This window comes from Sus scrofa, chromosome 9 (assembly GCF_000003025.6).
Source record: "Sus scrofa isolate TJ Tabasco breed Duroc chromosome 9, Sscrofa11.1, whole genome shotgun sequence".
Lineage (NCBI taxonomy): Eukaryota > Metazoa > Chordata > Mammalia > Artiodactyla > Suidae > Sus > Sus scrofa.
Genome location: NC_010451.4, coordinates 35,866,111 through 35,891,720, shown reverse-complemented (window position 1 = coordinate 35,891,720; position 25,610 = coordinate 35,866,111). Strand labels below are relative to the sequence as shown.

Below are 25,610 nucleotides of genomic sequence, written 5' to 3'. Positions count from 1 at the left end.
ATAAAATTACCTCTTAGAACTGTTTTTGCTCCACCCTATAAGTGTTGGTATGTTTTATTTCCATTTTTACTTGTCTCAAGATACTTTTTCATTTTCTTTTAAATTTCTTCTCCAAACATTGGTTGTTTGGGTGTGTGTTGTTTAATTTCCATATATTTTCTAATTATCGAGGTTTCCTCCTGGTATTGTTTTATAATGTTGCTGTTCTGCTACTTTAAAATTTTTTCCTTGTCTGACTTTTGATAATGTAATTATAATGTGCCTCTGTAGCCCTTTTTGGGTACATCTGTTGGGGTACTCTGAGCCTCATGACTCTGGATGCCCTTTTCTCAGGTTTGGACAGTTTTCAGCTATTGCTTTAAAAATATTTTATGTCTCTTTTTTCCTTCTGGGATTTTCATAATGCAAATATTATTCTTTTGAAGATGTCCTATGGCTCTCATAGTCTTTTTTAACCCTTTTGCATTTTTTCCTCCCTCCAGCTGGGTAATTTCAAATGCCCTATCTTCTAGTTCACTGATTCCTTCTTCTATTTGACCAATTTTGATATTAGAGCTCTCCATTGAATTCTTTCGGCTAGTCATTGTATTCTTCAACTCTAAGATTTCTGGATTTTTTTCCTTTTTTGGCTGCCCCCCAGCATATAGAGTTCCTGGGCTAGCAATTGAATCCAAGCTGGAGTTGTGACTTATGCCATAGCTGTGGCAACACTGAATTCTTGGCCCACTGCACTGGGCCAGGATTGAACCTATGTCTCTGCCACTGCAGAGACCTTGTTGACCCTATTATGCCACAGTGGGAACTCCCTTTTTTTTTTTAATGGCTTTTGTTTCTTGGTTGAATCTCCTTTGTTGTTCATGCATTGTTTTTCTAATTTTATTTATCTGTAAGGAAGCTCACTACAATTCTTTGAGAGGATTATTCTGAAATTTGTACAGTTCAGAGATCTCCATTTCTTTAGGGTCAGTTATTGGAGTTTTATTGCTTTCCTTTGATGGTGTCATGTTGGCTCATCTCTCTGCTCCTTTGAAATTGTAAGCATGGCTGTAGGTTGGGCTGTGTAGCTTCCTGGTCTGGTTAGTTTTTCTGGTTGGACAAGTCTGGAAGCTGTAATCAGCCTCAGGACAGACTTTGAGTTTGCTTTGAATGTAACAACTTTTCCAGCTGGTATGGCTTTCTGGCCAAGGACCTGAATTTGGCAAAACTGCACACCAACTTCCTTGGTCAGACAGGGTCACTTCCTAGGTTTTGAAGATGGAAGAGTCAGTGGCTTGGCACTCTACAAGTGCTGCTGGGCTGCTCAGTTTCCCAGGTGCTCAGGCCAGATTTCCTGGTGGGTGCAGCTCAGGGGCTATGCTCCGCAATAGGTGGACCTAGGAATTAGCCTCCCTGCCTGAACCAGCAGCAACAGCAAAACAGGCTCAAACAAAGCCAAAAAGTCTCATTGTTTGGGGTCTTACATCAGGTAGAGTCACACATTGAGTTCCTTAGCCAAATGAAATGACCATGTTGTAAACACAAATTAAAAGTTTTTTAAGAAACCACCAAAAATTTTCCACTAGTAGTGCATGAGTGATCCAGTGTCTCTGCATCCATTCAAATGTTTTGGTGTTACAACTATTTTTAATATTATATTAGTAACTCTAATAGGTAGTAATATTTCACTGCAATTTTAATTTTACATTTTCATGGTGGCATACCTCAGAGATTTAGGGAGATTGGATCTAGACCTCTTCAATAAAGCACATATTGCAACAAAGCAAGGCATATGGAGTTTTTGTTTACCTAGTGCATATAAAAGTTATATTTATACTGTCTGTTAAGTAAGTGTGCAATAGCACTGCTTTAAAAAACAATGTATATACCTTAATTTTAAAATACTTTGTTACTAAAAAATGCTGTTGTCTGATAGCATAGAGTTGCCACAGCTCTTCATAAATTCAATATCTGTGAATTGCAATAAAACAAGATGTGCTTTTAATGACTGATGATATTGAACATCTCATAATGTGCTTACTTGCCATCTCTATTTTCTCATTGATGAAACATTTTTTCATGCCCTTTGCTTACTTTTAATTGAATTATTATTATTATTATTTCTTACTGGTGAGTTTTGGAATTCTTTATATATTCCAGATATTAATCCTATTGGATTTCATTTCCAAGTATTTTCTCCCAGCTCATTTTTTGTCTTTTCATCTTAACAGGGTCTGACATAGAGGAAAAATTTTTATTTTGGTAAAATTCAGTCAATGAATTTTTCCTCTGTTTTATAGATTCTATTTTTCATTGTTATATCTAAGAACTCATTGACTAACCCTCTGTCACAAAGATTTTCCTTTATAATTTTTTTTTGCAAAAGTTCTGTAGGTTAAAATTTTACATTTAAATTTATGATTCATCTTGAGTTAATTTTTGTATGAAGTGTGATGGTTAGATCAAGGTTATTTTATTTATTTATTTATTTTTGCCCGAGAATATCCATTTACTTCAATATCATTTGCTTTAGTACTCTCCATTGAATTGCATTTGAAATTTGGTCATAAAATCAGTTGACTTTATTTGAGTGGGGCTGTTTCCACTGATCTGTGTATCAGTCTTTTCACCAGTATCACACAGTCTTGATTACATAGCTATATACATCTTGAGTTTGGGTAAACTTGTTTCAAAATTGTGTTCTGGATGTTTATTGAACTTTTTTTGGATGTCATTTTCATTCAGCTAATGACTCTGGGTGAATCTCTTTGTGTAGACTCTTTACTGGTTGTTCTAGGTACTGTATCACTTATTTTTATACATACATGCTGTTTTCCATATCTGCAGATTCCACATCTGCAGATTCAGAGGACTGACTGTGCTATGCCATTTTACATAAGAGACTTAAGCATCTGTGGATTTTGGAGTGATAGGGGAATGTCCTGGAACCAACCCTCAGAGGTTGCCTAGGGAAAACTATATATAATATATATGTGCAGGTATGTAATGTATACTTTGTGGTTGCTCATTGAAGCTTTTCTATTATGGTTGCCTTAAAATTCTTGGCATATAATTCTGACATCAGTGTCGTCTCACTATTGGTGTCTGTTGATTGTTTTTTTCTGATTTAATTTGATATAGACTTGGTTCTTGGATATACTGAATATTATGTTAAGACTCTAGATCTTATTTAAATCTTGTATTTTAGTGGATCTTTGTTGACACTTGTTGGGTTAAGGTTACTACCTCATTGCTGCCAGGTTGAGATGAAGTCCAGACTTTCCACCATACCTCTGCTGATTCCTAGGATGGGAGGGGCCTTTCTACTGCTGGACAGAATTGGAAGTTTAGGCACCCCTGTCTTGCATCCTCTGATATCAGTCTCAGCTTCAGATTATCCCCTGATAACAGTGGGCACTTTGTTATCTCTCCTTACTTGGTGTCCACTGACATCATGTGAGGATGGACTAGTTGCTGCTAATTGGTAAATAATTGGCCTTTGACTCTACTCTAGCAAGGAGAAGGATGAATGCCATGTTATTGCCAGGTGAGGGTAAATGTCCAGACTTCCCACATGCCACAGGATCACCACTGATGGGGGGTGGCTCACTTGTTACCACCTGGAAGAGATTAATGTCCTGACTTCCCACTCAGCCTTCACCAATACCACTTCAGGGGGATGTGAGGTGGAGAGCTAAGGCACCTGCTTACAGCCTGGCAAGTCTATCATGGCAGTTCTCCATTCCACTTTTGCTGACTTAGGTGGGATAGAGCCCAGTTTTTTTTATGGTTTTTGTCTGAACTTTCTGTTTTGCCAGGTTGCTCTCTTTCCTGATCCTTTGCCTAAAGAGATCAGGTTGAAGCTCTTTACGTATGTGCCGACTGGTGTTCAGTATTATCAGCTTCTTCAATATCTGGGATATATTAGGCAAAAAAATAAAACCCCAGAAACTCATTGAGGCAGAATAGTAACTCAGGTAGTCAGTGTAGGAGCATGGGCTTCGATGCATTCTTTGTTACGGGTATTGATTAACATTTCTGGCTTAAGGGCTCCAGGGAGTAACATCCCCGCAGGTCTTGTTTGCCATAGGGAGTGTACTTATGCCCAGATGGACATTAATCTCTAACCCTCAGTGACTCCGTTTACCAGAAGGAAAGGGCAAAGAAACCCTGAGACTTATAGGATGTTTCCACCCCTAAGACCCCTATTGGACAAGGACTGATATAGGTAATTGGGCAAGGCCAGTAGGAGAAAACCACATCTTCTGGACCCCATATTGGTACCCCCCCATCTTTACGGGATAAAAACCCCTATAAGACAAGAGGGGACTCTTCTACCCCCTCCCAGCCATCCTGGGAGCTATTTGCTCTCCTGGTAGTAAAGACTGCTTGCTTGCTGCCTGTGTGTTCACAAAGTTCATTCTTTGGCTGCATGAACAAGGACCCAGACTCCAGTAACATCTTTCTGGCATCATCACCACTGTCTTGTTCCTTGGGTCCCAACTTCACTAGTCAGTCTGCCTGTTTCTCTCCACTTTTCACAGTTTTCATACATTTGTGTATTCATATATTTATATATGTCCAGGGTTTTTAGTTGTACTAAACAGGAAAAAGTATGGCTACTATAACTTACTAAAGTAGAAGTCTCATTGTTTTTATAGGGGTGATATTTATAAGAATTAAATTAGGGAGTTAACCATGGTGGCATAGTAGTAATGAACCCGACTAGTATCCATGAGGATGTGGGTTCAATCCCTGGCCTTGTTCAGTGGGTTAAGGATCTGGCATTGCGGTGAGCTATGGTATAGGTTGCAGGTGTGGCTCAGATCCTGTGTATCTGTGGCTGTGGCCCATAGCTACAGCGCTGATTCGACACCTAGCCTAGGAACTTCCATATGCCATGGGTGCACCCCTAAAAAAAAAGGACAAAAAAAAATTAAATACTCTGTGAAACCCATGGCCCAGTGCCTGACACATGGTACTAGCTCTATAAATGTTGGCTTTTATTATTATCAAATATGTCTTTTTTATTCAGAATGATCTTAAATTGTCATGGTAACTTTTGGCCTGTACATCTATGGTTGGATTTTTTGAGCACTAAAATTACTTTCTGAGCTTACATTTGATATTAAAACCCAGGGTCAGAATAGCATTGAAAAGAGCATGGACATTGGGTGAAACAAGTATATTTCTACTGTCTTTGTGTCTTAAGCCTCATTATTTAATGCCAGCTTAAATTTCCCATTTTGAAAAAATTAACCTGTTAACAGAAATGGAAGTTTTACTGTATAGTATTGTTCTCTGACTTACTGGTTTAAAGGTCTGAAGAGATTTGCATTCATAGGAATATAAGTGTTTAATTTAGACTGTTGTATCATTATCAAAAATTTCCCTCCAAATCTTCCCTTTCTTCCCAGTATATTAACATCCTTAAATTTCTCCCAAATAAAAACAAATTTCCTTAGAATCTGCATGCTCCTCTAGTGACCACCTCACTGAACTTAAAAAAAAAAAAGTTTATACAAAATTTGATCATTATTTCCTTTTAAAACCACCGTAAATCTCAAAACAAAACAAAAAACCAAAACACTGTGACCTGGCCTCTCCCCATCCTACCCTCAAATCATCAGTGACATATTTTTGGTCCTTACTTAACCTTTCTCAGGTTTTGATGATAATATGGGTAACTACTTCATACTTGCAATTCCCTTCCTTTGGCTTCCACCATCTCTCCTAATTTTCCTCCATTTTTTTTTTCTGTTCTTTGTAAGTTCTTCCTCAACTGTAGAACTTTCACTTGTGTCTTTTATAGATTGTATTTTCCATTATATTTTCAGATTATCTAGACTTATCATTTGGCATGAAGCAGATGCTACGTAAATAATTCCTCAATTTAAACCGTCTGTCCCTTAAGGTTGGTTATCATTGGTGTTCCACCTTTGGCCCTCTTCTCTATTGATTCTGCTTATCTTCATGATTTTTATCAATTTCAGTGACTTTAGTTATCTTGTGAATCAATTTCCCCTTTCCCTTTCATATGTTTCCCAGCACCTTTTCTCTTTGATAAGCACTTATAATTGTTAATTAAGTAAAGTCTACATACAGAAATTTACTCAAGCCAAATTGATAAAATAGGACATTTCAGATTGTCTGCTTGACCATTCTACATAGAATAGACATGGCAGGCTTTAACTTTTAACCACTTTACAAAAGTGAATACTTGTGTGTAATGTTAATGTATTAGTTTAGTACTTGAACATTTCTAATAAAGCCAAATTATTTATATTGCTAGTCAGAGAAATAAAAATTACCATATAATATATCATTGGGTTCACTTCTCATCTAGGAACTATGAGCCTCAATATTTGACTTAATCAACACAAGTTCCAAATTATATACACACACACACACACACATATGTATGTATAACTTGGTATAAATTAGGTGTAAATTATATATACATACATATACAGTGATATTAAAAAGTATTGCAAACCATGTTGCTTTTATTCAGCATTATATAGGAGGTCTTAGCTACTACTATAGTACAAGAAAAAGGAAATAAAATTGACAACAAATAGGAAAGAAAAGCAAACCATTATTTATTAAATTGTGTGATTTTTATGCAGATAATGTGAAAGAATCAACAGATAATTATTTAGATTAATAAATATACTTATTGATTGCTTAGATTATTGCAATAGCTACATCTCAGCTTTTAACACAATAAAAAATTGTTTTCCATTGAAAAAAGAGTTTGGATTTTTTTAAATTTTATATTCTCATTACCAATGCCAGTGAACATGCATATCTGTCTCATAAGGTAGTAATCTCTATGAGAATAGAAGCCACATCATTGTTACTCACTGCTGTATTCTTAGCAGAATGATCTTTCTAAAATGTAAATCCAATGGTAAAATGCTACTCCTCCTTAAAGTTTTCTAAATATTCCTCATTACATATAGAATGAACCCCAAGCCCTCTTGGATGGTATGTAAGGCTTTGCATGAGCCATTATCTATTTATCACTTCAGCTTTTTTTTACCCTATCCCCTGTCTTCAACTTTGTATTTCTCCAAAAGGGAGGACAACATTTTAACATGTGCTTTGCTACAAGAAGAAAATGGATGGGAGGGGAGAGGGATGTGTCACGTATGTAAGTTTTTTGTACAACTTAAAATTGTGCTGTTGAACACAATTATTCATATTTAATTCCTTGAACTTTACCCCTTAATAATATACTTTTTATTCCAGTTAGCTCAATATTTATAAAATTTAAAAGGAATTTATTGCAAAATGTCATGAAAACATTTAGTATAAGGTTTGCTATTATGATTGCTCATAACGAGTATTTTTGTGTAATTGACCCTGAGAGGGCAAATTTTATATATGAAAAAGTTCATTAACACTCTGCTACATCAATGATTTGTTTTTTTTAATTCCAGTTATAAGAACAGACAGAATTGGCTATGGATAATCCAAATGATTGCAGTCAACAAAGCTCATGTAATGGAATTCCATCTGAGAAGAAAAACAACTTCATTGTGTCAGAAGATCATGGACAGAAAATCTTAAGTATATTACAGAATTTTAGAGAACAAAATGTGTTTTATGATTTCAAAATAATCATGAAAGATGAAATAATCCCATGTCATCGTTGTGTGTTAGCAGCATGCAGTGACTTTTTCAGGTACTTTACCTTGCCTCTTTGTCCCTCAGATATTTTGATGCTACTAATTCAGTTATTTTTAATGCCTTACTTAACTTTTCTCCCGCAGCATGGAACAGTAATTTTTAATACTTTAATACTTTAAAAAAGCTAATTAGAACCTAAATTATGATTTTTGAGTATGAAAATTTAGGACTATCCTTTTTAAAGCTCTGGTCTTCCCAGGCTGGCATTTCTCAAAGTTCTGTGGATCATTAGTTCCTTGAAATGGTCTGGAAAAAAAATTATTTTGATACAGGGTTAATTTTCTTTGGAGGCTCCCTGTACTGTATCATTCAGAAAAAGAGGAAAGGACAGATTGAGCAAAAATGAAAGCCAAGTTAAAGAAAATGAGTCTAAGAAGATAATACATTATAGTTATTTATTGTATCCATGGATTGTCCAGAAGAGAAGGATTCTAACCCAGAGAATTTTTCTTCATTTAGCCAAGATACTTCTACAGTAAGGAAAACTTCCTCTAGAAGCATTTCTGGAGAGCATCCAACTTATTCTGACTCTAGGCAGTCTTCTGAATATAATTTGGTTTCCCACGTGGATCATCCTATAGGGAATGTCCTAGTCATGACACTGTAAAAATGACAGCAGGTTTCTGATTTTCAGGTTTAGGGACAGACACATGACCTTAGTTCTGTGGTAGTTGTATCAAGGTAATACCATCCTGTGAGGCCTATCAGTCAGACAAACCTCTCTTGCTGACATTCTAACCTTTAGCCTTTCTATTCATACCGAAATAAACTCATATTCTAATTGCAGTATTTTGCATTATGTTTACTTTTAGAAGCAATTTTTATTTTAATAGGGTTTAAGTCTCTAACAAATAAACTTGATAAAAAGAGTTTTTTATAAGATATAAAAACAGCTAAATGCAAGTTAATTTAAACTGGTCATAATCCTTAATTTAACTCCTATTTTACTACCAACATCTATTTAAACCCATACTCTTACTGCTCTAGAATAAATCCTACAGGCTGTACTTCATTCACCAAGTTCATTGGTATCTACTACTTGCCAAACACCTGTTTCTATTTGAATTTGGGAGCAGTGATTCAGTGCTGCATCATAGTTTACTGGAAACAGGGGGGCTTTTACTAGCTGTTTGCCTTATGTCTAGCCTATATGTCTTCATGTATTCTTTTCATTACTTCTTTCAGATAACCTAAGTTATTCTTCTTCAAATTCCACTGGGGCCCTAACTCTTCTTCTTCTTCTTCTTTTTTTTTTTTGGCTTTTTTTAGGGCTGCACTTGCAACATATGGAGGTTCCCAGGCTAGGAGTCTAATCGGAGCTACAGCTGCCAGCCTACGCTGCAGCCACAGCAACACCAGATCTGAGTTGTGTCTGCAACCTACACCACAGCTCATGGCAACACAGGATCCTCAACCCACTGAGCGAGGCCAGGGATCAAATCTGCAACGTCATGGTTCCTAGTCGGATTTGTTTGCACTGCACCATGACGGGAATTCCTGGGGCCCTAACTCTTCTTAGGCTCTGCCACTCTCAGGTTTCACTAGTTTCTTCCCCCTTCTATTCTATTCCAGTTTTTCTTCCAAGTAACTCTTTTTTGCTCCCTTATCCTTCATATCACCTCTTCATCAGAGGAAGCTGTATAAGTATAATGGTTAAATACTTGGCCTCTTAATGCACATGTCCTAAATTGAAATCCCAACTCTACCACTTATTAGACTTGTGACCTTAAGTAAGTTATTTGGCCTCTTCAGGCTTCAGTTTCCTTATTTGTAAAAAAAATTAAGATAATAAAAATAGAATTTAACTCATAGAGTCATTACGAGGGCTGATTAAAATAATGTGTATGTAATGATTAAATCAATGCCCGCTACATTCAATTAATGTTAGCTGTAATTATCATTTCCAAACTTAGCAAAAAAAAAAAAATTATATGGTATGAACATACCAGCTTATTTCCCCATAAAGTTTTCATGTTATGCTAACAAAATAAGATGTTTATATAAGCATTTGAATTGGCAGTCTTCTACTCTTCATGTTAAAGTTATTTAATAATTAAATGTATCTGCACATAATTTTTGTCCATAGTACTTTGTTCAGTTTACTCCTAGCTTTTTAGGGACTATTTTCAATTTTTGAAAATTAGCATTAAAACAGAATAATGTATTTTTTAAAAATTTGCACCTATTTTGAAGTAACATAAATGACAATTTTATAATGACCTAGATCCTTTAGTATATATAGTATTTTACTAAATGAGTATACAATTCACATAAATATGTACAGATGTAGATAGAAAACCTATATAATTTACACCGTTGTATAAGTCCACTACTTCATAATTTTCTGTTATGATCAAACTCACTGGAACATTAAAATATGAACTCACTGGAATATTGGGATATATAAAATAAAAAGAGCAGAACAGTACACAGTACATGATAAATGCCCTTTATTTTTGGAAAATGAAAATTATTATTTAAATGTAAAGTCATTGGAGACAAGATTTAAAGAAATCATGCATATTGTATAACCACTTTATAATAATGTGATAAATTTGAGATATAAGTTAACTAGATAATTTAAAGATGAGTAGGATAAAGTATAGAAATATATTACATGTAAATTAGAAATACATAGGATTTTAGAAAACATTTATTTTCGTAGGATAATAATAACTAATACTTGTCATCGATTTACTCAGTTATTCCTCTTCACAACTCAGTGAAATAGGTAATACTAATATCCCTACTATTTTATTTTATTTATTTTTTTTGTCTTTTTGCCTTTTCTAGGGCCGCTCCCGCGGCACATGGAGGTTCCCAGGCTAGGGGTCTAACTGGAGCTGTAGCCGCCAGCCTATGCCAGAGCCACAGCAACGCGGGATCTGAGCCGCGTCTGTAGCCTATACCACAGCTCACGGCAATGCTGGATCCTTAACCCACTGAGCAAGGCCAGGGATCGAAGCCGCAACCTCATGGTTCCTAGTTGGATTCGTTAACCACAGAGCCACGACGGGAACTCCTAATATCCCTACTTTTAGATGAAGAATTTGAAACACAATGAAGTTATTACCTCCTAAGGTCATTCAGTTAATAAATGGTATAGATAGCTACCCAGGAAGCTGTGTTCTGGAGGCTATGTTCTTACTATTGCCCTAAAATCTGACTGTAGATATCTGGTTTTTTTTTTGTTTTTTTTGTTTTTTTTTTAATTGTTGTTTTTTGTTTTGGCCAAGCCCACAGCATGTGGAAGTTCCCAGGCCAGGGATCAAACCCATACCATAGCAGTGACCGGAGGCGCTGAAGTGACAACACTGGATTCTTAACCTGCTGCACCACAAGGGAACAACCCAGACTATAGATATCTTAATAATTTACTGTAATTACATCACAGGTTAATGTTTCTAAGTTGATGTACATTATTAAAATACTCTGCATAATGTGTAACATGTAGAAATTTTTGTAACTGTATTTATTTGTTCTCGTACTAAGAACTATTGAATACCCCTAGTGGGAAGAGGCTTTATAATCCTTTTCTAGCAGAGCCTCCTTGCCTGCCCGCTTGCATCTCTCACAAGCATCCTATCTTAGTAAATCTATTTTTGCCTATCAAAAAAAAAAAATCCTTTTCCTAAGGAGTATTTTATATTTGGAAGCCTTCTCATATTTTTCCGTTGGACTCTATTGCTTCTTTAGTAGCTTTAGTTACCCTTGAGACTAGAGTCTAATAATGAAATTTGGTTTTCCCCCAGAGTACTTTGGCACCTGGGCACTGCTCACAAAGGTTTTCTGGACAGTACTGGTACAAATACAAACCAGTATTAAACCAGGACCAAAATCAGATGATCTTTAGTCCTTTTATTTGGTCTTTTTTTTAGGGTGCACTCGCAGTATATGGAGGTTCCCAGGCTAGGGGTCAAATCGGAGCTGTAGCTGCTGGCCTGTACCACAGCCACAGCAACGCGAGATCCAAGCTGCATCTGTGACCTACACCACAGCTCATGGCAACAACGGATCCTTAACCCACTGAGTGAGGCCAGGGATTGAATCTGCAACCTCATGGATCCTAGTTGGGTTCGTTAACCAGTTAACCACTGAGCCATGACGGGAACTCCTAGACGATCTTTAGTCTTGATGAATGTTCATATGACAGTTCTTAGTTCTTTGTTGTGGCTCTTTCTTATTTAATCTTAATCTTTATTTGCAGTTTCACTGACAGCCATCATAGGGCCTTGTTTAAAGTGTAAAAATGAATAACTCTAGATGTCAAGTTAATGTAAGGATGGCAGGCAATATTGTTCTTACCAAAGACAATTGTAAAATACATCTCAGTCTCTTGCCCAAACATTTCCAAATAATTTGTATTTTTGCTTAAACTGAGCTAAAAAAAAGTTCCCAATTCTTAGAGTCTATTAACTTTCCCAGGTGGAGATAAGTAAGAACTCATTAGGAAGAATTTTCAAACTGATCTAATTATTTGATCAATAGCCCATCTCCATCTGTTAGTGGCTGTTCTATGAAAACTTATTTTTAGACATTTTGGTTTGGTGTGGTACACTTATAAAATCACATTCCCTTTTTCCTAAAGTGCTGTAAGAAATGTGTTTTTAGATGTGCATTTAAGTTTATTTTATTTGGTGGATTTCCCCACTCAGATTTATTGGAGACATCTGATATTGTGTTGTCTCTTTCACATATTTCACTACTGTCAAGTTGAAAATTATTTTGAAAAATCCTAAACTCAGAAGCTTTATATATTTTAAGTAATTTTTTTAATCATTTGCAGAGATGTTAACACATGAATATATAAATTCAGCCCTTAGATTTTACCCTAGTTTTATGAATAATATATAAGAACATCAAATCAGATACAAAATTTGAATCTTTTTATAGCTTTCTTTGAATATGTTGCTGTAGCTCAGCTATATTGCATATATTTTGCAATATAGGAGTTATGTAATACATATGTTTTACAGATAAATAATATGGTATGGTACCTATTATAGACATTAAAGTAATTTATTGGGATGCTTTTAAAATATATCTTGTAAATATATTTTTAATCAACCTAGGAATAAAGGAAACCTCTTTAAGGTAATGTTAAAATTATCATTGAATAAAAATTCCTGTTTATTCTTCTGTGTTCTTTATTTTTGCAGGGCTATGTTTGAAGTAAACATGAAAGAAAGAGATGGTGGAAGTGTTACCATTACTAATTTGTCTTCCAAAGCAGTAAAAGCATTTCTTGATTATGCCTATACTGGAAAAACAAAGATAACAGATGATAATGTGGAAATGTTCTTCCAGTTGTCATCATTTCTTCAAGTTTCCTTCCTATCCAAAGCTTGCAGTGACTTTTTAATAAAAAGCATTAATCTTGTCAATTGTTTACAGTTATTATCTATATCAGATAGCTATGGCTCTGCCCGTTTGTTTGATCATGCTTTATACTTTGTGCAACATCACTTTTCTTTATTATTTAAATCCAGTGATTTCTTAGAGATGAATTTTGGAGTACTGCAAAAATGTCTAGAATCAGATGAATTAGATGTTCCTGAAGAAGAAACTGTACTAAAAGTTGTCCTTAGTTGGACTAAGCATAACTTAGAATCAAGGCAAAAGCATCTGCCTTATTTGATTAAAAAAGTAAGATTGTATCAGTTATCTGAGGAGACACTTCAAGACTGTCTACTCAATGAAGAGTGTTTACTCAAAAGCACAGACTGTTTTGACATAATCATGGATGCAATTAAGTGTGTGCAAGGTTCTGGTGGACTTTTCCCTGATGCTCGACCATCCACAACTGAAAAATATATATTTGTTCACAAAACCGAGGAAAATGGAGAAAATCAACATACGTTTTGCTATAATATTAAAAGTGATTCATGGAAAATACTACCACAATCACACCTGATTGATTTGCCAGGATCTAGTCTCTCTAGTTATGGGGAGAAAATATTCTTAACAGGTGGTTGTAAAGGGCCGTGTTGCAGAACGGTTCGTCTTCATATTGCAGAATCCTATCATGATGCCACTGATCAAACCTGGTGCTATTGTCCAGTCAAAAATGATTTCTTCCTGGTATCAGCTATGAAAACACCAAGAACCATGCATACATCTGTTATGGCTCTCAATAGATTATTTGTCTTTGGTGGAAAGACTAGAGGATCTCAGGACATTAAAAGCCTCTTAGATGTTGAATCTTACAACCCTCTTTCCAAAGAATGGGTGTCTGTTAGCCCGTTACCCAGGGGCATATACTATCCTGAAGCAAGTGCATGCCAAAATGTAATTTATGTTCTTGGATCAGAGGTAGAGATTACAGATGCTTTTAACCCATCACTTGATTGCTTTTTTAAATACAATGCTACAACTGATCAGTGGTCTGAACTAGTAGCAGAATTTGGGCAGTTTTTTCATGCAACATTAATTAAAGCTGTCCCAGTAAACTGCACACTGTATATATGTGACCTTTCCACCTATAAGGTTTATAGTTTTTGTCCAGATACTTGCGTTTGGAAGGGTGAAGGGTCTTTTGAATGTGCAGGATTTAACGCAGGTGCAGTTGGAATTGAAGATAAAATTTATATATTAGGTGGTGATTATGCACCAGATGAAATCACAGATGAAGTGCAGGTCTACCACAGCAGCAGGTCTGAGTGGGAAGAAGTTTCACCAATGCCAAAAGCCTTAACTGAATTTTACTGTCAGGCAATTCAGTTTAATAAATACAGGGACCCATGGTTTTCTAACCATTTCTAAAAGTAGTGTGCAGTTCTAGAAACTTGCAGTAAATTTGTTAACCTTAATTGTTGGTAAAAAGGTCTTTACAGCTTAATAAAATAAAATGTACCTTCTACTAGACAGTTACTGTGAATGTATACCATATATGAATTAGAAGTTCCCAGAAACTTAAAATACAAAATAAATTTTACCAAAGTTGTATTTAATTCAATCTTGGAGAAACTAGAATACTCAGTATTTCACATGTAAATAAAACTCAGGCTTTGATGTTTTGATTTTTAAAGTACTTTACCCATGAAATTCTAGTTAAAAACAAAGTTCACAGATTTGTACAGATGTGTGAAATCTCTTTAGGTAGTAAAAATTATTTATTAACACTATATTAAGTGAAAAATAGAGGTGAGATTCCTACCTTGTTACTACAGGTATAAGAGTTGTTGAATTCCTATTTTTTCTGATTATTGATTAGCTGCTTTTAAGCCATTTCTTTTACCATTTTTTTTAGTGAGAAAATTTTCTGAAATGCAGTGTGTTTCCTTAGCCTTCTAAAACTACTCTAAACATGGTTTAACTTTTTACAATTCAACTCTTCATTAAGAGCATAATGTACCATGTTGTAATGCCATAATGCCACTGGCAGTTCTTCAAATGCCTTAAAATTTGCTGATTCTATTAGATTTCAGTGTCAGTTGGTTTCAGTTTCCAGCAGTATTATATCTCTCTTATTTTCTGGCTCAAGCTCAGTAAATTAACATTCTTAATTTACTGAATCAGTTCTAAGTTACACCTGACCTGAGTTTATCTTAACCCACTGAGTGAAGTTCTTGGATTCTGGGATGGTAGTCCTAAAATATTTTTTCCGTATCATTGCCAGTTTCCAGTGTAAGTGAGAATGTAGAAAAACTGACCTCTAGATGAGTGAACCTCTATTGATGGCATTTCTTAAACTTTTACCTGTCCAAATTTAAGTTGCAATAAGAAATTTCAGTGTTTAAATTAGTACCATACCAGTTTTTTTATGATGCCAGCCGTAAAGCACTGTGTATGTTTATTACTACTTCAGTAAGTTACTCATAGTGAATTATTTTCTAAAGTTAAAAATATGCCTGGGATTTTGGTATTCACAGTAGTGTTCAAAACTTGTATCTGATTAGATGTTTAATCATCTTTAACCCAGACAATGAAAGAGTATTAATCATCCTTATTCTCAGCTAAGATGATTCTGCCTTGTAAGAGGATATGTTTCTTTAATAAGTTTTAAAGATATAGACATTTTAGGTTTTAAGACACCTGGTTTACATCTCAGGTAACATGTAGATTATATTTCTCTGGAATCAAATGTAGTTACCCACATGCTATAGTAAATGTTAATCTATTGTAAATGTATGTATTCTTTAGAAGTGAAAATATACCTAAATGAAAGTCTTTTATTTTACGTATAAACTTATGCAATCCTAAGTTTCAAATATATTTTTCCAAGTAGAACAGTGTATTAGACTAAATTATGCAATTCCAAAATCAGGGACTGTCCCTAACCAGGTGATAGTTGCATAAAAAGTATTCTGTAGAATTGGTGACTTCCTCCCTACCTACATTTGTTGGCTCTGCTCTTTTCTCTCTGTGTATATGTTATGTGTAAGAAAGAAAGAAAATTCAGTGGAGGCTTTCTTTTGTGTGTATATCGGGTTTTGAAAACAAGTTATTTGAGAAAGACCATAACACAGTGGGCGACCTATATGCGAGATACACTAAACTGTTAATTTAAGCATATATGAATAATTAAAGTATGTTAAAATAAATATTATTTTTAAGCAGTGACTCTAGGAATTGTTAATCTTTCCAGAAAGGAGACACTAGAGGAAAAAGAGAATCCCTTCCTGATCTTGTTTTATTATTATATCTTGATTTCTACCATCTTGTCATTGGCCCCTGATTTCTGGTGTTACTAGAAATATCCTTGTTATGAAGGCTTAGGTGGCTCCCTCTGCATTTGATTTAATATACTTTCTAAAGCACAGGCTTTCTGCCTTAGTTTCTGCAGTTGCTACAGGTTACTTGTTAATCATTATCACTTCCTTTTCCATTCCTTTACATCTGTACCTGAGTGCTTCTTCTCAGTTATAACTTCAAGAAACGTAGTCTCTTTAGTCATAAAACCCCCAAACTCTTTATTTATATTCTTTTCCCTTGGCGCCATAGCAGTCTGTGCTGGGCATGACTCCATTAATAAGTGATCTGGCTTTAATTTTACATCATCTTGTAATGATCTTGTAATGGTAGCACTTTCATTTGATCTATCAAATGGTTACAGGAAATTGGCTCTGGGTGTTCATAATCCTTAAGGAACCGAACCACATGTATACGTGGTCAGTGACTAGTTATACCTTTCTGATCATGCCAGTCACTTTGGCTTTAAGAACCATATATATTATTCTGTCCTCAACCCTCTATTCTGGATCTCTGATATGCACGTCTCAATGATCTCTCAAATCTATTTTCAGTACTCCCAGAGGGAGCTGTTTTTCCTCTCTGTACAGGTTAAGAAATAACATCCCTTTATCTATGTCTTCTTCCCTTAGTCTTCCTTTTTTTCCTTTAAAGTCTACCTTCGCTGTCATCCTTCAGCCAGTGCTGCAGTGTAAGCGACAAAATAGCTGTGCTCATTATCCAGATTGCTTTTATTCTCGTGGAAAGATTCTATTTAACATTCTGAATCCTCTATCAGTTTTATTGGTCTGCTACATTTGGATATGAACAGAAAAAAAATTCTAATATTGTAATGGCTTCTAAAATTGGAAGTATGTATGTGTCACTATTAAATGTAAAAAAGATTGAATTCAACATTTATATGAGATCCAAGTTAAGGAACATTTTTAGAATGATCTTCAAACTTGACTTAACAGTGTGCAGCACCCTTTGTTCATCTATTGCTTGTGAGACTAAGCAGTATGAAGAATATTTGTATCATCAAAATTAACTACATTCCCATAACACTCTCTTCTGGTTTAGGGAGGGAAAGAGGTCTTTATCACAGCAGTGTTCATTTTGTTACATGTTACCCTTAAAAGCTAGGATGTTATTTGCAAGCAACCGCATCCTACAACATGATTCCACTCTTCCCAGATACCAAGAGGAGCAATTAAATATATATTTAGTCTACCTAGCTCAATGCATGTGGTTTGGAAATCAGAGTCAAGTATAGAGGGAAACATCTGTTTAACTTTTTGAGATTTGGAGAAAATAAATAAAACGATCTAATACATTCTGAATATATGGTGTTACTTTTAAATCATCATTCTTGGTTTAATTAGATCCAGTATTTAGAAACTTGTGTTCAGAATTGAATGTGTAAGACCCAAAATGTCTTCTAATGGGCAGTGAGAGCAACCTAAAAGCAGAGGCCGAAATCTATAAGGAAACATTTCTATTCAACACAAGAAACTTTACTCCACTTTATAAAGCCATATTTAGAAAAAGACTAGCTATCAAAGATTGTGGCATGTGGCAGATGATTAGCCCAGTAAATTCCTGTGCAGGAGTAGACAACTAAAGATTTTTACACTCTGTTATACACATTTTGATCTCAATAGTTATCTGACATTTGATTAATTGTTTCCTCCAGTTTATTTAGCATTTAGGCATTCTCAGTAACTTGATTTTAATGATTCTGCATACTCAAGATTTCAGTAAGATTTGAGTCTTAAAATTACACCCTTCTTGGAGCATTCTTACTGAAGGAAATTTGTTCTTTTTTTCTTTTAATCACTCAGGAAAAAGCGTGTAAAGCCTGCTGACATTAACAGTGAGCTGCTAGTAGGGATTTTTCGTTCTATCTACTATAGGTGCACATTTATTTTTAGTATTGATTTATTGAGTAATAGATGCACATTTATTGTGAATAAAAACTGAAAGACTAGGACCTGATTTTTTTCTCCTGACTTATTTCACTGCAAATGTAGCTCTAGAGCTAAATCTAGTGATTCTAATTAAAGATTATATGATTTGAAAGAATGCCTTTATATTTTAAAAAATCTAGATGTTTTTATACATATATTTAATGATACTATGATGCTTAATCAAATTTAATATATAAATAGGGAATTAATCACAGGATAATATTACACACTTATAAATGATAACTCTTCTAAATCATAGACTCACATTCAAGCCTGAAAATAACTTTAGAATCTAACACAACTTCCTACCTGGTATAGAAAGCCCCTCTAAATTCTAAAACACCCTTGATGGTTGATTTTTTTAAAAATTCTAATTCAGTTCCTTCAGGGTAATGGGCTCACTACCTCCATTTTTGAACAGTTCTACTAGAAAGTTCTTTCTAACATTGAAAGCAACTCTGTATCCCTGTAATAACTTGCAGTCTTTGGTCCCAAATTGCTGTTTCCATAAATATTGGAAATAGCATGGCTTCCATTCCTCTAAAATCAAGGCCTCATTTTCCTTCTTGTTCAAATGGTTAATACTTTAAAACCTGCCACAAGGGCCAGAATTACATACCTTCTCCTTGTACAATTGCCAGAGATCCTCGCTCTATCACCTTTTGTGGTGTGTTGAGTATGACCAGCCTTGCAGAATATCCATTTAATTCAGGCATCTCATTCCCTTAGCCAGTTCTGTAGCTCTTATAAATCCAATATGGGCTAGAGCCTTGTTGTATTTCTCTCTGTACCCCCTGTCAACATAATCACAAACATATTTTCTGAGAGAGGAATTCTAAAGCCAAATTTTACTGTCTTTTGATCATTTGTCATTGGATATAGTTTTCAGAATTTTAAAAACACTGCTAAAAGAGACCCTCAAGGAATTCCTGTTGTGGCTCAGCAAGTTAAGAACCTGACATTCATGAGGATGCAGGGGGTAAGGACCCAGCATTACTGCCAGCTGTGGTGTAGGCTGCAGATATGGCTCAAATCTCATGTTGCTGTGGCTGTGGTGTAGCCCAGTAGCTGCAGCTCTGATTCAGCCCCTATCCTGGAAACTTCTATATGTCACTGATGCGGCTGTAAAAAGAAAGAAAGGGAAAAGAGAGACCCTCAAAAGAACAAAAAAGCAGTCACATCCTTGGTGGTTAGTAAGAGGACAATTTGCTCACAAATTAATAAGGACCGGTCTTATGGTAACAATCTAAGTTTGGAGAGTCATCTGTGCTATTTATTCAGTTGGATAGAGCATGATACTTCCATAAAATAATGCCATTATTAGATAACTCTATAGGTCAAGCTTTATATATATATATAGCTGAATATAGCTTTATTCATCTCATTAACTTTGACAACATTCCCAATAATATTTGTCTTAAGAGCTCAACAGATTATGCTCTTGATTTCAGAGGTAATTGGAATAACTCGGAGGGCAGTTCTCTATTACATTGTGGTGTAAATTTCTTTTCATGTCTATCATCCTCATTTAATTGGAAACTCTTAGGAATAGGGACATATATTTATCATTTCTGGACCTATCAATTAGCACATTGCCTGCATATAAAGCGTCTAGTAAAAATGACATTCTATTGCCAATATGTGAAGCAAAATTTAGTTATATTGTTACCGAATGGGTTAGCTGTAACTCTACACTTCACAATTTATTTTTATGTAAAAAATTATTTTGAGTTACATTAGGATTTTACTTTTAAAAATGCTACACATTGTACTTTAGTTATGTGTTAATTCTTTTTGTAATGATTAATATTTTTCTCATGTTCAAAGTCTGGGTTAGGTAATTTATACAACTTTTTGTTAATATGTGTTGTATATTAGCTTTTATTAGTATACGGGAAAGTTAATAATGAATTAGTTTTTATTTAAGAGTGAAATTGCATTAAATAATGCATTGTCCACCTTTGGAGAACATGTATAGTTGATTATATAAGTTGTATAGTATATGTATAGCTGGTTCTTAAAAAATGAAATATACATACACCACATAATTTATACACCTAATTTTTTTAGTACTTAAGGATTATTTTTTCTCCTTGAATTTTAATTATAACATTTAATTCTGTGTTTCCTTGCAAATGCAATAATAGATAAGACAATGACTGAAAGTTTCATTGGTAGTCATGCAAGCCCCATTTCTCCTTCTACAAGAGCATAATAGCTTTACTGACTTTTTTCCCCAAGGAGATAGTGCTCAAAGCTACTTATGTTGCATAGATAAGTAATTTACTTCATTTCCCTATTAGTAGAATATGGGCTTTTGGCATATGCTATCTATATGAAATAAAATCAGCATTTTTGCAGGACCATGTTAACCATATTAACATGTAGTAAAACATTTCAATTATATAAAATAATTGTTAATGTATTAAAATGTATCTCAGAAAAGAATACATATTGTTTGTATTTATTGTTATTAGAAATAAAAAAGGTAGAAAAAGATGGATGCTAAGGGTCTCATTTTCTTGCCACCCCTTTGCCCAGATGCCCTGAGTGGCTCTGATGAGTCTCAGAACTCCTGAGAGTGTGGTAGTGGAGGTGGGGTTATTGTCAGAAGGGGTTCTGTAGCTGTATGACATGTCCTTCAACATAGACTTCCAGGTGGACATACTGGTCTGAAACCTACAGCGAGGTTTCAGATGAGTCATAGGTAGGGAGAGACCTCCAGACTCTGACTGAGCTAAGAAAGAACAGGCCAAATATCCATGAGCCACAAATGAAAGCAGCAGATGCTAGCTGAATGGACAGGGTCAGGCACTGTCCAACCCTGTTTCACTGGACACCAGCCATACAAGGATCAGCCAGCTGCCAGGGTATATGCCTCCTTTCTACCTCATGTATCCAAATGCTCATGGGGGGAGCTGGTGAAGCGTTCCAGAGTCTGAGAGATTGTACCATAAACAGACTTTTAAAAATGTTTGCATTGGACAGATGCTTTCTTACTTCTGGTTCCTGTAATTTTTCCTCTTTCTGGACAGGCCCATTTGCTATCATGTTTTTGATTTTCCTATGTGGTGAGTTGTGATTTATTATATGACCTTGGCTCCCAAGTCCCTCTTCTAGACTACTGCCTAGGATGAAACAGAGTTCCTCTTTGGAAACTCAACCCTTAAAAAAAAAAAAAAACCAACTGTCCATATCCCACATGATTGCTTAAGGCTAGTTGCTTCCTCTGAATTTCTTAGACTCTCTCAGCAAATCCTTGGACCAACCTTATTGCTCCAGACTTCTACCCTTAATTCTGTCAATTCTTCATGTGCCTCCAGCTTTCTGTGGTTTACTTTGCCATCAAATATTGACTCATCTCCTCTCTTTTATCCCCGTAGACAGAAGACTTTAACAAAATTAATTTAAAATGTATCAGCATTGTAGGGTTGCCTGTTACCAAGTTGTTGGGGTGCTCCCCTCAAAACAGAGGTCTCTTCTCTTGGTCAACATTTTCAGACTTGAAAGCTTTCCTCTTAAATCATTAAACAGAATGGTTAATTATCTCAATCTGATGCACTGGCATTTCAAGTTCTTTCCCTAAATTCTGAAATACTTGAATTTGTCCCTTTCCACTCACTGCAGGAGAAAAGAAAAAAGCCCCTCTCAGAGACAAAATTTAATCTTGATACTTAAAGAAAATAAATTGCAAAGAGCATTTAAACTAGCAGTTTTCCCCTTTCCGATCACCAAGATTTCCAATCACTAAGTAACTAAGAGTTACTTAATATTGTGCTACAGGCTCTTATGCATTTACAATATAAATTACAAGTATGTTTTGTCAAAAACTATTAGAAGTTTAGCCAATATATAGATTTTAATTGATGTGTAGGTACATTTTTCAGAAAAAAATAATAATCCTAAAAAAGTAATTACTCTTTTCACTATGAATGTGGAGTTTCAAAATAGTGTTTATAAAGTATTTTGAGGATTTTGAAACTACAAAATGTTGAACATTTAGACAACGTGGCACTAACCCAATCTACCTAATGAACATTAATTAAGTAAAACTGCATACTACATTTTAATTACTATTGTTTACTTATATAAAACCCATATTTCCAGGATAAAGTTTCTTTGCACTTAATAAATTTTGCAATTTTATTTATTTATTTGTCTTTTTTTTTTTTGCCATTTCTTGGGATGCTCCAGCAGTATATGGAGGTTCCCAGGCTAGGGGTCGAATCATCGGAGCTATAGCCACCGGCCTACACCAGAGCCACAGCAACGCAGGATCCGAGTTGTATCTGCAACCTACACCACAGCTCACGGCAGTGCGGGATCCTTAACCCACTGAGCAAGGCCAGGGATCGAACCTGCAACCTCATGGTTCCTAGTCGGATTCGTTAAGCACTGAGCCACGACGGGAACTCCTAAATTTTGCAATTTTAAAGACTTCCATTAAAGTTTTCAGTAAACCTAAGATAGCAAACTTAATAATATTCATGAAAAACTTAAGAAATCTGTGGGACCTGTCTTAAAATAGAATTTAAGCATACATATTAAACAGATCATCCTAGTATTTATAGTGTTAGAGTTCACTACACCTGATAAATATTTTTACATTTCTTCCCAGTTCAGGGCTGAACCTAATTTTGCTCTAATAGAAATTAGTGAATCTTCCATGGAAAGTTAATTACCTTTCCCTAACTTTGACCAAAATGTATGGTGCAAAATTAGTTTAATTTTTTCAATCAAGAAAAGCCTTTCACTGTAGCCTTTTCAGATTTAAGAACCCAATTAGCCTTAATGTTTTCCTTTTAGAGATTAACTACCCTTTCATGCTATGAAACATTAATTGGAATTCAAACAATTTATAGCTCTTTTTTAAACTACCTTTTAGCAAATCAGTAAATTTTTTGTTTCTTTTACAAATAGAGTTCACCTTGTATCTATTCCTGAAGGAGTAAAGGGTTACCACAGTATTCTTCCCTTTAAATACAGTTCACGTTTCTCTTACAAGCACACATTAATGAACACTCTTGTTTCTAGGAATTTTCACAAAGAGAATTATTCAGTAGTTTAAAGCATCTAAATTTCTTCTCTTGATAACTAAAGCATTGAAACTCTAACCAATAATTTTTGTTATGGGATATCTACCCAGGAACATATGTAACAGGCAATGTTCTTTAAACCTGCTTCAAAAAACAAATCGTCTGGGAGTTCCCATCATGGCTCAGCAGAATGAATCTGACTAGTATCCATGAAGACTTAGGTTCAGTCCCTGGCCTTGCTCAGTGGGTTAAGGATCCAGTGTTGCCAAGCTGTGGTGTCGGTTGCAGGCACAGCTCAGATCTGGTGTTGCTGTGGCTATGGCGTAGGCCAGCAGCTACAGCTTCGATTCGACCCCTAGCTTGGGAACCTCCATATGCCACTGGTACGGCCCTAAAAAGACGAGAAAAAAAAAAAAATCATTTTAGTGGCCTTTTAAAAATCCCAAATCCAGGAGTTTCCTAGTGGCCTAGTGGGTTTGGGATCTGGCACTGTTGCTGCTGTGGCACAGGTCTGATCCCTGACATGGGAGTTTCTGCATGCCTTGGGCACAGCAAAAAAATGTAAAATGAAAAAATAAAAGTACCAAATCCAGGATCTTACTCTTATTAGAGATTTTCATTTAATAAGTTATAGATTCAGGTCCTAGGAACTCATATTTTTAGCAATTACTGCAAGTAATCCTTATCAGCGAGTAAGTATGGAAACATACTGGGATGGAAGTTTAGAACCCAGCTCTCAAGTCAGGCATGTCTGGGTTCGTATCTAAGTTCTACCATAGAGTGATTTAAAAGCTGTATAAGCTTGAGCAAGTTACTTAAACATTCTATGTCCCAGTCATTTTTTTTTTTTTTGGCAAAACTGAGATAACTAATTCCCCCACAAAATTTTGTGAGAATTAAATAAATTATATGACATGCTTCACAATGGGAAATGTTCAATAAATGTTTCTCATCTCCCTCTTCTCTTTTTTTCTTGTTTGATTTCATCAGAACCTATTTCCCCTTAACTCTCTGACATACAACAATGGATTCTACAATTAGGGATAAAATTTTAAATCTGAAAAGTCCCCAAAGCTACTTTGGCAGAGGGAATTGATGGGACAAAGTAAAACTTTGCCTAATACACAGTCTAGATTTGACTTGGCCCTAAACATTCAGTTTTAGGCTCAACCATGAGTTTGTCATTATTAATGTATTCATTTAACAACCATTTCTTTTTTTCCTTTTTTCTTTCTTTTGGCTTTTTAGAGCCATACCCAAGGCACATGGAAGTTCCCAGGCTAGGGGTCGAACTGGAGCTACAGTTGCTGGCTTACACCACAGCTCATGGCAATGCTGCATCCTTAACCCACTGAACAAGGCCAGGGAATATAATCCGCATCCTCAAGGATATTAGTTGGGTTCGTTACCTCTGAGCCATGACGGGAACTCCTAACAACCATTTCTTGAGTTCCTAATGTGTGTCATCACTGTGCTAGGCTTGAGGGTACAATAGCAAGAAAATCAGATGTATTCCCTATCCTCCTTGAACTCACTGAATATTCTGCTCCTTTGGCAAGTCTCTCCTTATTTGATTTTTGCCTGATCTCTGTTGCTAACACTTTCAATTTTGGCCCCATTTTTGTTTTCCATTCTCGTTCAAAGCCTTGAAGCTTAGTAAGTTCCTTGACTTCCACGTCTGCTCTGCCCAGATGAGAATTCCCTTTTTCTCCTTGACCCACAGCTCTTAAGTTCTGGCTGATGACATATGGAGAATGAAACCCAGATCTACTGCACACATATGAGTCAGACAACAGATTATAGAAACATATTCCAGTCATAAAATGGGTGAGAGCTCTTAGAAGTCTACAAGGAATTTCAGATCTATTGAATATTTTATTTTTACAAATTACAATGCAGAAGAATGTGTAAATCTTTGAACAAAATTCAAAAATTTTTTCTCAATAAACTCCCACCCTGGTTATGTTGGCAAACTCTCATATATCATGCAGAGTACTACTTTAATATTTCTTTACCTGGTAAATTGAGTGAGATTACCATTTCTCACCTGTTCTCCAAGCATAGTTCTCACCAAAGTAACACAGACTTAAGAAAATGTGCAGAGGTCAGCTTACTGATATTTAGAAATACAAAATGAAAATTGTCAGTCATGAAAAATTCCACTTACATATAATGGTCCCTCTCATTAATAATTTAAGAACTCTCCTTGATCTTTGAAATATAATTAATGCAGCATCAGAAGAGTAAAAGAAAGCAGAGACAA

The 25,610-nt window shown here is 35.3% G+C and overlaps 1 protein-coding gene and 1 long non-coding RNA gene across 14 annotated transcripts in view; one reads left to right on the top strand and one right to left on the bottom strand.

Annotated features, from left to right (window-relative positions):
- The window catches only part of KBTBD3 (kelch repeat and BTB domain containing 3), a 32,960-nt gene extending 12,150 nt beyond the window's left edge, over positions 1-20,810 (top strand). For 6 of the 10 annotated variants that reach the window (XM_003129820.4, XM_003357271.4, XM_021062727.1 and 3 more), the window contains 2 exons: positions 7,422-7,666; positions 12,831-20,810. In XM_003129820.4, the coding sequence (XP_003129868.2) occupies positions 7,446-7,666; positions 12,831-14,433 (1,824 nt within the window). In that variant the 5' untranslated portion in view covers positions 7,422-7,445 and the 3' untranslated portion in view covers positions 14,434-20,810. Of the gene's footprint in view, positions 1-5,813; positions 5,891-7,421; positions 7,667-12,830 lie in introns of all 10 variants that reach the window. The other 4 variants (XM_005667293.3, XM_021062729.1, XM_021062726.1 and 1 more) reach the window with 1 other exon arrangement.
- Positions 18,969-25,610, bottom strand: part of LOC102162684 — a 32,937-nt gene continuing 26,295 nt past the window's right edge. For 2 of the 4 annotated variants that reach the window (XR_002335618.1, XR_002335619.1), the window contains exon 5: positions 18,992-19,105. This is a non-coding gene — a long non-coding RNA (uncharacterized LOC102162684). Of the gene's footprint in view, positions 19,106-25,610 lie in introns of all 4 variants that reach the window. The other 2 variants (XR_305327.3, XR_002335620.1) reach the window with 2 other exon arrangements.